This window comes from Mugil cephalus, chromosome 2 (assembly GCF_022458985.1).
Source record: "Mugil cephalus isolate CIBA_MC_2020 chromosome 2, CIBA_Mcephalus_1.1, whole genome shotgun sequence".
NCBI classification, from domain to species: Eukaryota; Metazoa; Chordata; class Actinopteri; order Mugiliformes; family Mugilidae; genus Mugil; species Mugil cephalus.
Genome location: NC_061771.1, coordinates 31,032,393 through 31,044,763, shown reverse-complemented (window position 1 = coordinate 31,044,763; position 12,371 = coordinate 31,032,393). Strand labels below are relative to the sequence as shown.

General features: G+C 40.2%; 1 protein-coding gene across 1 annotated transcript; it reads right to left on the bottom strand.

Annotated features, from left to right (window-relative positions):
• Positions 1–10,610: 10,610 nt before the first annotated feature.
• On the bottom strand, positions 10,611–12,142 carry LOC125004077. Its single transcript, XM_047578431.1, has 2 exons — positions 12,109–12,142; positions 10,611–11,566 (listed from the first exon to the last, which is right to left on the bottom strand). Exon 2 carries the CDS (start codon positions 11,555–11,557, stop codon positions 10,676–10,678), a length of 882 nt encoding a protein of 293 aa, XP_047434387.1. The 5' UTR covers positions 11,558–11,566; positions 12,109–12,142; the 3' UTR covers positions 10,611–10,675.
• Positions 12,143–12,371: the final 229 nt, after the last annotated feature.

The window sequence follows — 12,371 nt, the reverse complement described above, 5'->3', positions numbered from 1 at the left end:
CTTTCACCTGGAGACTTCATTTAAACTAAGCTTTCAACTGTGGACACAAGTCTTGTCTATTGGTGCATTAATCCACGTTTTGTTAGGTCATATAGTTTTGATCAATCACTGTTAATGACCACAATAATTTTTGGAGAAATTTTGAGATTTTAATCAGTGTGTATTGCATAGAATGTTCGTGCTAGAGTGGATGACATCATCAGTTAGAGTGGGGGAAGGTGTCTGACATTGTTTGGAACTTTTCTCTTTCCACGCTCCTCCCAGCCAAAACTTACACTCAACACACAAGATTTTTTCCCCAGTTGTAGACAAACTTGTTCTGTCTCTCACAATGTGCTCGGCAAAGCAGTGAGATGTACAGAGTTTAAACTGTGAGCCTCTGAGTGCGTCTATCTTTGCTCATCATTGACTCCAATGCAAAGATTTTGTCAGAGAAGCAGGGGCTCCAAGTGTGTGTGTGTGTGGTGTGTGTGTGTGTGTTTTTACTGTGTGTAGTGTGTGTGTGTTTGTGTGTGTGGTGTGTTAGTGTGTGTGTGTGGGTGGTTTGAGGGATGTTTTTCATGAGTCTTGCATGAAATCCTTTTATTTTTACCGCCTTTTATGGTGAAATAACTTTTAAATCAACATCTCATTCATCAGTGTGAACATTTATTGAGTAACTGCGACACAACAGAACATATGACTGAGGAGAAGATGATGTGAGTTGACCAGACTCTCTCTGATATCCGGCTCTGTAGCGTTCAAGATGTTAAAACTAAATAGTACAACACAGTCAAGCCCAAGTTCCATGTGTGGGCCATTCTATTATTAATATTATATTATTATCCATTATGGATTTAGAATTACTGTTGATTAGCTGATGGTTGTTCTTCTTCACCTCTAATGTAAGTGCTTCCCTTTCCTTTTCAAGGCTTTCTTTGGTTTCACCTGCTGGGTAATCAGGACAGAAGATGACTTCTGCTTTCTTTGGCTTCTTCACCTGGTTTAGATCTTGACCCGTGGCACCTCGCTTTTCTTTGACAGCATTTATGCTCAACTCTGGGCAGCCAATGTTCCTCAGTCTTGTGCGGTAGTTTGCCATTTTATACTTTAAACTAATTTTCTATCCATAGAAGCCGATAACTGATCCCTGCTCCTTTAAACAAGGATACTTTGTTATCAGGGCCTCAGCGACATCATCAAACTCTGAACTCGATGGATAAACTTTGTATTTGACAATTTCTGATGCCAAACCCTCAAGTATATCTGACTTGAGTTTGGGACTTGGACTCAAAAGAGTACAACTGTTCTGGAAGGCTTGGTTGGCCCTTTCCAACTGAATCCCTACCTCATAATTAAACTGAGGTATCTGGAAATTTTGGGGCCATGGCTGTGACCTAAGGGAAGAACCTGAAGATGTAGATCTGGGGGACGAAAGTATATCTGTGTCGGATGCTGTCGACAAAGAACTGTCATGTAACCACCCTGAAACAGGTTGAGATGTGGATGTGTCTGACTCATCTGTTAGGTAAATAACTTTGACAGTGCTCTTGTCTTTGATTTCTGAGATCTCTGTCAAGTTCACAAACTCATTGTCATATTCAATGTCTCTATATTGTAGTCTGAAACTACCAGACAAGCTGAATTGTCTTTTAATTTCTTCTTTGAGAGCCTCTACTGAATCAGGCATCCCATTGGGCAGAGTTAGTTTTGATGCATTGTCCACTCCAAGTACAACTCTCAGTGATGCAGGCATCTTGTGTTCATTCTGAAAAACAAAAACAAAATACATAATAATTTTAAATATTTTTTTTAAATACTTAATATTTCATAATGAATTTCAGCATTGCAACACTTTATTTAGGAGTGACTGAGTTTTAATAACTGAGAACCATTTTACCATACTGTACTTTAAGAAATTACCTGTTGTTGCACTGTTTGCACCTCCACATTTAGAGCCTACAAAGAAGAGAGACAGTGATTAGTACTGCTTATAAAACAGATATGGAACACAGTAAATACCAGTTATATGATGTTACACTGAGCCACTCTGAGTCAACTCCACTGGACCTGTATATATTTTTACCAAAACCAATTAATGGATGTAGGCCAAATTATGATTTTTTTGCAACTACATTTAAGCCTCTGGCTTTGCATCTATCAGGTGAAACACAAAACAAACAAACACCTCTTTCATGGAATACAGGCCTCATAAAATTTACAACTTTAGTAAACTCTAGGATTATCTATTAGATTTTAATTAAAATGTGATATGCAATTTCAAATATGAATTTTTAAACAGTGTTCAAGCCCACTAGAGCTCCTGCTTTCTGTTTAATATTTAGGGATGCAGTAAACAGGCAAAAACGAAAATCATCTGGCTATTTAGGAATTTAAGAAATAACAGCTACCGTATTTCACCAATTATTCGCTGGGCCGCAAATAGCCGCCTGGTTCTTTCGACGCCTGGGGTCAGCACCCGAATAACCGCCGGGGCGATTAATTGCAATATTTTTGCAGAAGTAAACAGTTGGCACTTCCGTTTTCTGTCAAAATAAGAGAAGTAGCTAACGTTAGAAAAGGGTGTACCATAATCTTAGATGACCGACTAACTCTTATTTTGACAAAAAACGGAAGTGTGAGAACGACTCGCAGCGCGCGATTTTAACGCCCCACCTTCACACACCGGAGGACAGGTCAACATGGAGGAGAATAGAACGCAAATGGACATAAATGATAACGTAAGAAGGAATAAAAATAAAAAGTATGACGCTACGTTTAAGCTTGGAGTTGTGAAATACAACTGTCATCACAATAATGGCCTGGTGCAGGTCTGTGTAAAAAAATAAAGGCCTGCAGCGAATAGCCGCCTGTTTTTTTAAAAGTTGTTTTGCGTATTAAACGCCCGGGCTATTAATATGTGAAATACGGTATGCAAGTTTTACACTTCACAGTGGCACAAATATGTCAATGGCACACACCAAACTCATTTATTTGGAGAAAAAAAATGTCAGGGAAAAAACACTTTTTCCTCCCCAATATAACTTTAAAAGATATTTAACACAAAGCGGCATCTCCGATAAAAACACATTAGCCACATAATCTGTTTTAAGCTAACGTTAGCAGTGATGTTTTCCAAACTCTTTCAAAAAATACGACCGAGGGGAATAAAAACTGAAAACACTTTGTTTGGTTGACACAACGTGCAGTTTCACACTGTATTATCAAGGAAACGGTTGTACTTACCAATCTTTTCGAGGAAGACGGCTTCCAACTGAGCACATGGCAGGCGAGTGTGGTTGTTTGCTCCGTGGTTACTGCGCATGTCTGAGGACGCGTCTGTGCGTGAGTGTATAATTTAAGTGAGATGGTTGTTGATGACCTGAAGATTGGACCGGTCAAACATCCGCTCTTTCTAAAGGCTGCCGATATTAGAATAAATCACTGTGTCCTGCACAGAGCCCGATATCTGCCTCCAAATCGCCTCTTTTCCTCGGATGCAGAGCGCTGACATGATCGTTAAAAAAGTGTGGAAGATCGCTATACAAGCTGTATATAAACACAGTCACCGTTCACCTGTGAGCTTCCATTAACGATCGAGTAACAACACATTTGATTTGTTTGATTGAAAAAACAAAACAAAAAAAACATCAGTCTCTGCCCTTCAGATATCAGTCTTTATGGGAGTACAGACCAAAACTTGTTTTTGAGCTGAAGCTTCCACAATGATGCAGTCTGTCAGGCCGTAGATTCAGGATGTAACAGGCATCAGAGGACAAGACCCCTTTAGACCCCTAGATTTTAATGGGACACATGACCTGCTTTTATTTGTGGACTTTTCTTCTGCTTTTTAGAATCAGAATCAGATTTTTAATTAATGTATTATTTTTAATTATTTATGATGCTTTTATTGAATATGTTTGTATGTTTTTCTTTAGTGTCATGGGTCGGTCAGACAACCTCAAAATAGAGGAACTCCTTCGAGCATGGGGAGTCCCAGCCAGGTCCAGCATCCCTGGTACAGCTAGAGCAGGCCTGGGCATTTTACGGCCCGCGGGCCGCATACGGCCCTTTGGGCATTCCCGTCTGGCCCGCGGTACGTCAGTCATAAGCACAGATGAACAAGTATTTATGCTGTGCATGCAATATGACTGTGTTGCTTTTATTTTGAGCCATGATGTGTTATTTACGTCATGGCACTGTTAGTTCGTCAACAACAAAAAAAGTAAGATGAAACAGCTTCTTGCCATTTATTAACCTTAAAAAGCCTGAAGATCGCTGGCATCCGTCAAAGCGGCCAATTTGAATTACCGTAAGTCACAGTGGTTTGCACTGTTGATAATATTCATTGTGAGAACACTGGTTAGTTGTGCATTTGCCTGGAAGACCTTCGTGACATCTCAAGGTATAACTAACTTTATTTTTACCAACAAATTCCACACACAAAACACCACACACACACACACACACACAGAGTATACAACACACACAAACCACAACAAAAACACACACCCACATCCACACACAGTCACACCACACACCCACACCACAACACACACACACACACACACAACGAACCACACGCACACACACCACACACACACACACACACACAGAGTATACACACACACACACACACCACACACACACACACACACACACACACCACACAGTACGCACACACACACAGAGTATACACACACACACACACCACACACACACACACACACACACACACACACCACACAGTACGCACACCACACGCACACACACCACACACACACACACACACACACCACACACAGTATACACACACACACACACCACACACACACACACACCACACACAGTACACACACACACAAACACACACCAAACACACAGTACACACACAGTACACACACACACACACACACACACACACACACACACAGTACAGACACACACACACACTACAAACACACCACACAGTACACACACACACAAACACCACAAACACACACACTACACACACACACACACCACACACAGTACACACAAACACCACAAACACACACACACACACACACACACACACACACACACTTGGAGCCCCTGCTTCTCTGACAAAATCTTTGCATTGGAGTCAATGATGAGCAAAGATAGACGCACTCAGAGGCTCACAGTTTAAATTCTGTACATCTCACTGCTTTGCCGAGCACATTGTGAGAGACAGAACAAGTTTGTCTACAACTGGGGAAAAAATCTTGCGTGTTGAGTGTAAGTTTCGGCTGGGAGGAGCGTGGAAAGAGAAAAGTTCCAGACAATGTCAGACAACTTCCCCCACTCTAACTGATGATGTCATCCACTCTAGCACGAACATTCTATGCAATACACATTGATTAAAATCTCAAAATTTCTCCAAAAATGATCGTGGTCATTAACAGTGATTGATCAAAAACTATATGACCTAACAAAACGTGGATTAATGCACCAATACACAAGAGTAATAGCACACTGATCCTGATCAAACCGACATTTTGATATATAACTCGTCCTACAGTTCAAAGAGTTGTCATCCCAGGATGAGAGTAATGTGTCGTATTATTATTATTATTAGTACTAGTAATAATATAAAAACTATATTTTTCATTGCTATTTTTAAAAATGTACACACCCGATGTTAAAGGCTGGATGGACGCAGCAAAGACAATGGAGGCTTGTTTTCAGGACGTGGGCTGATAATTTAATCTCTTTCTCCTGACACCACCATCTGGAATCCAGTCTTTACGTGTTAAGTCAACTAGATGCAGCTTCTGGACTGTGTTCAAGTTGTTTGATGCATTGAATAATATTCCTTGTTTGATGACAACAGAATGTTTGCAGAATCAGAGTCAGTTGAGAAAGCTTTTAAATTTATCCATGAATCCACACTTCACTTCTACTCTTTATTTGTTGTTCCTCTTAATGTTCCATGAAAAACTGTAAAAAAATAAGTTCTGAATGAGTCAAAGGTGTTTGAGATGCTGGAGAAACTGTATTAAAGCAGAGAATCATCAGAATAAAGTGATACAGAGTCATTCAAGAACACATCAGAGAAATTAAACAGGAATATATTTGATTCTGTTTTTCCTCAGTGAGCATGCTCAGCTCTGTTACCATGAAAACTCTCAGACATAATAACACAGGTACATGTCATAGTTGTTGCCGTTTCCTGTATTGAGGCTTTTGTCGATGACCACGACCCCGGCCCTCTGGAATGGATCGATGAAACTGCTGCCGACGATCAGAGTCAAATGTTTGATAGCGTTGCCGCACTGGGGATCTTTCTTGAGCCACAGGAACACCTGGTTTCCTCCGGTACCCTGGTTGAGATCTATGCTCACCATCTGATAGCCATGGTTTTGATAGTTGACATATTGATCATGATTGATGGAGATTTGCAGATCTCTGATGGCCTTCTTACTGTCAGTGGTCAGATGGAACTAGATGAAGACATAGGACCCTCCTGCACCTCTGTTGGTATCTTCATCCACTCGGATGTAGCCTTTCTGGAAGTAGTCTTCATCTCCTCCAAAACCCGCAGTCGCAGTGATGTCACAGATTTACGTTGGTTTCCCTCTCTTCACCCATAGGTAGATCATCTTTCCTCCAGCATCACGGTTCAGATCACAGGCCAGTCTCTTCCAGCCGAATCTGAACTTCTGGGCTTCATCTTCTGTAGAGACTTCAAGTTTAGTGATGGGAACATCGTACTCGGTGGTACCTTTGTAGAACCACAGGTAGATGTGGTCTCCACCTGCTCCAGCATTGAGATCTTTGTTGATCTTCGCGTACCCTGTGTCGTTCAGACCCTTTTCCATGTCTGATCTGAATGAAAACTGGATCCTGGTGATTGGGCCACAGCTTCCTGTTTTGTACCAAAGGTAGATGCAGTTTCCTCCAGCTCTTTTATTCAGATCAACATCAATTCTCTTGAAGCCTTGTGCACGGAGCGGACTCTCTTCAGTCGCACCTAGAGACATTCGGAGGTCGGTGATGTAGTTGGCCATTTTGGTTTCCTGCATCAAATAAAGCGAAAGGATTCATGAGTGAACACACAGTGATGTAAACAGAGTGAAATCACGAAATAACTAAGTACACATGTGATTAGATTTAAAATAGAAACAGAAATCAGATGGTACAGAAATAGTAAATCACTTATCTGATTTAATGAATTCAAACAAATCCAAACCACCTTTAAATTAAAATGAAACAGTTGATGCTCATGAGTGTGTGAAGAAAGTTGAATTCTTCCAGCAACATCAGATCACATGCCTGTCACTGTTACACTGAATGTACGCTGACCACCAATGATTTCCCTGACCATAGTTGAAACCCTGAGTGAGCTAGGCTCTCTGATGATGAGCTACGATATTATCATGACCTGTCTGTGAAGGGTCTTGGGAGTACTGTTATTCCATATGATGCTATACTTTTGAAAATTAATTGTGCCTACATAAAACACAAAGAAGAACTATGTGTAATCTGTGATGGAATTGTGAGTTTTCTGAATATGGCTGATGAATCATTGTGCCAGAAAAGGGCTAAACAGCATAATTTCGGGCCAGGCTGCAACAAATATGTGGACGAACTTCACCAGCAGAAGAGAAGCTTTTAAAACCACCATGGCTCATCTGTTGCCTTACAAACAATTTGTGTATATTTTTTGAGGATAGTAAAAGAAAAAGGTCATAAGGTGCTGTCAAATCAGTGAAGTGTCGGTGATTACAAATTAAATTCCTAAAACAAAACATTAGCACATGGCAAAGCAAAAATATGAAGAATCAGCACCTCTACACCTGGTGTTTTAGTCTGAAATGAGAGGCAATTTGAACCAGCTCATCCTTTCTACAGCAACTAAAGCTTCCATAAGATGGACTGGTCAGAAAATAATCTAACTCAAACCCTGTCGCCATATTCATGGGCGCTAATAACCACAATGTCAAGACAGAAATAATAAATGCGCAATTCGAGGACCCCTTTAACGGGTAAAGTATCCGGACGAGCCTCCATTTATTTGACAACCCGGCTCGAAAAAGACCCGGCTCACTAAAAAGTAAACAAAAAGACAACAGCTTGTGGTTCAGCTACAGTGAGCCTAAGTTTAACGATTTCTGCTGAAACTGTTCATACATAGTGGTGTACTTCTCCAATTCATTCCTTTTCTTTTCTTCCTGTTGGTGTTTGTCTTTGTCTCCTGTTGTATATTTTATAGAGATTGATCCGAGTCTGAAATAAAGACTGATTCTGAGAATATCAAAAATACATTTAGTAAAACCAAGTTGTTGTTGTGTCGACATGAAACTTTAGGTCAATAATCACATCATTACTAGTTTTCTACTGGAAAATGAACATAACTTGGTCCAAATCCTGAAAACACTGATAAAGATGTAAAAAGAGGAGCCTTGAAATGAGCTGTAGATGTGCAGTCTGACTGGATGAAGACATGTTAAAACACAACAAGATGAAGAGACACCAAAGATGATCAGAAAGTAGTTGAACTCTTACTTGTCTGCAGACAGTGGTTGGCTGTTTGAATCAGTCGCACGGCTCAAAGCTGCTGTTCAGAACCACAGAACCACATCAGGTTTATATAGAGAGAACGCACTGAATGCTGGGAAATCACATGCTGTGGGTTGGAGTTTTCCAAAGAAATTTTGGTGTGTAAAACTGATCTGCCCATGTACTTTCACTCATTCCACGGAATCTGTTATCTGCATTTTTAGTTCCTGCGTAGATAAATTGGTGTAAACTGGCCTGTCATAATGAAGATTGCTGATAACAAGGTAATAATTTCACAAGAAGTTAACAAGTATTATCTGACTTTGTTCTTTGGAACACCTGCATATTCTTGCTCCAGTAAGTCAATCTTGTGGCAGCAGTATCATACTTTCCTCTTATTGCCACCGTCGCCTTTGTCGCCAGCTGACTATTTGCTAGATTAGTTGCCAATCAACGTGTTAAGTGCAAAGCGCATTTTGTTGATTCTGAAGCGCTGGCCTGTCTGCTGGACATTTGCAATGTTCAGATATACAGTGCCTTGAAAACGTATTCATACCCCTTGAACTTTTTGACATTTTGTGACCTTACAATCACTAATCACTAATGTAATGTTTTTTATTTGATTAAAATTTTGAAAACTATGTATCCTTTCCGCTCCACTCTACAATTATGTGCTACTTTGTGTTGATCAATCACATAAAATCTGAATAAAAAAACTTTAATTCTGTGGTTATAAGGTGGCAAAATGTGAAAAAGTTCAAGGGGTATGAATACTTTTACAAGGCACTGAAGATAAACAACTTTATTTCAATGTTTTTATTCATATCCAATGTTGCTGATAGAATTGTGAAACCAGTGGTGAAAAATAATAAGGTGACAAATAAATGAAACACCTGATTTTGGCTGTTTAGATGTTATAATGCTGCCACAAGATTTACTGGACATGTGCAGGAATACACAGGTGTAACTAAGAACAAAGTTAGGTAATACTGCAGATTAACTAAAGGTCATTGATAACAATGAATTCTGTACAACTTTTTATGACCTCACCTCTATTGTGATGGCTAAGTTTACACCAATTTATTTCAGAAGGAAATAAAAATGCATATAACAGATTCTGTGGAATGAGTATCACGGCACATGGGTGGAAACCCTAACCTACAGGAGATGACGTCCCAGCACTCATAGCGTTCTCTATGTAGATACCTGATGTGATTCTGAGGTTCTGAACAGCAGCATTGAGTCAAGCGACTGATTCAAACAGCCAGTGTTTTGTTTTTGTAAACCATCCTTGAACAGAAAATGGACGACCTGTCCATTGACTTCGGGGGGAAGTTCCATTGCATGTGTCGGCGGCCGGCGGAGGGAGGAGACAAGCTTCATCAGAATCCGCTTTATTGGCCAGGTATGTGAACACATACAAGGAATTTGACGCATGCCATCATAATCCACAAATGCCCAGGAGCCGAAAGAAACAAACGAAAGTAAACATTTGGCTTCGGTGTCGGACGCCATTTTCTCTACTACACGAGTCACGTACCGTGACACTTTACTCACACACTTTACGAGCTTTTAGCTTATGGACCACACATCACCGGGGATTCATATTAGCTTATAACCATCTGAAGTAACGAAAAAAGCGAGTAGCTAACCTGGAAATATCAGACAGAAATCAGTGAAGCGGGACAAATTCTTTCCAGCTTCCGAACTACGCAACTGTGAATTATACCATGGAGCGACCCTCTGATTTATTCCAGACCAGCTCTCTGATACACTTCAGTAAATATCTTAAAAGTCTACAAGAGGCATATAAGGACTGGATGGATTAATGGCTCAATCCATTCATCATCGATTAATTCATCCTGAACATCCAGTAAATCATCCACTCATGTATTTATTGAATTTTTTATTTAAAGCTCTTCTTCGTCTTCAATGAAAAACAAGTCAAAGGTGTTTGATATGCTGGAGAAAACTTTATTAAATCAGCGAATCATCAGAATAAAGTGATACAGAGTCATTCAAGAACACATCAAACAGTTTGATTCATTTGATTCATTGTAGATTATATACGATTAAACTCATCCAATTTCATCAAACAAAGAAATTGAACAGGAATATGTTTGATTCTGTTTCTCCTCAGTGAGCATGCTCAGCTCTGTTACCATGACAACTCTCAGACATAATAACACAGGTACATGTCATAGTAGCTGCCGTTTCCTGTATTGAGAGTTTTGTCGATGACCTCGATCCCGGCCCTCTTGAATGTAGCAATAAAACTGCTGCCAACGATCAGAGTGAAATCTTTGATGGGGTTGCCGCACATGGGATCTTTCTTGTACCACAGGAGCACCTGGTTTCCTCCGGTACCCTGGTTGAGATCTATGCTCACCATCTGATAGCCATGGTTTTGATAGTTGACATATTGATCATGATTGATGGAGATTTGCAGATCTCTGATGGCCTTCTTACTGTCAGTGGTCAGACGGAACCAGATGAAGACATAGGATCCTCCTGCACCTCTGCTGGTGTCTTCATCCACTCGGATGAACCCGTTCTTGAAGTGCTCATCATCTCCTCCAAAACCCTCAGTGGCAGTGATGTCACAGATGTACGTTGGTTTCTCTCTCTTCACCCACAGGTAGATCATCTTTCCTTTAGTGTCACGTTTCAGATCACAGGCTGATCTCTCCCAGCCGGATTTAAACTTCTGGGCATCATCTGTTAGCGTGATGTCAATGCTCACGATGGGAACATCGTACTCTGAGGAACCATTGTAGAACCACAGGTAGATGTTGTCCCCCTCTGTTTCAGCATTGAGATCTTTGTCGATCATCGTGTACCCTGTGTTGTTCAGACCCTTAGTCATCGCGGAGGTGAATGAAAACTGGATCCTGGTGATTGGGCCAGAGCTTCCTGTTTTGTACCAAAGGTAGATGCCGTTTTCTCCGGCTCCTTGGTACAGATTAACATAAATTTTCTGGAAGTTTCGTTCACGGAGCTGACTCTCTTCAGCTTCATTCAGAGACACAGCGAGTTCAGTGATGTAGGTGGTCATTTTGATTTCCTGCATCAAATAAAGAGAAAGGATTTAGACTTAGACAGACTTTAATGATCCACAAGGGAAATTACTTCGCCACAATAGCTTAGTTTCACTTTTAAAAACCAAAAGTAAAAAGAAAGATAAAATAGATTAAAATGGTGTAGTAGCTAAGATTAAAATAAAATAAAAAATAAATCATAATGCTGTCTATTATAGTATTGTCTATTTTTTTATGTTTTACTCAATATTGTTGGGGGAGCATATTTTGTAAGCAAAGTCCATCAATTTTGTATAATGGACACCTCGAAGGGCATTACTCCGCTTATACTATGGTCACTCACGAAATAAATAAATATTAGGTCAATTATTAATACGTTAATGTTGTTTCTTACTGTTTCGTTCAAGACAGAACAGTAAATTCAAAGAATACACAAATATTTTACAAAAATACATTTAGTAAAACCTAAAATGAGCTGTAGATGTGCAGTCTGACTTGATGAAGACATGTTAAAACACAACAAGATGAAGAGACGCCAAAGATGATCAGAAAGTAGTTGAACTCTTACGTGTCTGCAGACAGTGGTTGGCTGTTTAAATCGGTCGTCGGCTCAAAGCTGCTGTTCAGAACCACAGAACCACATCAGGTTTATATAGAGAGAACACACTGAATGCTGGGAAATCACATGCTGTGGGTCGGAGTTTTCCAAAGAAATTTAGGTGGGTAAAACTGATTCGCCCATGTACTTTCACTCATTCCACGGAATCTGTTATCTGCATTTTTAGTTCCTGCATTGATGAGTTGGTTGCTCCGGTAAGTCAATCTTGTGGC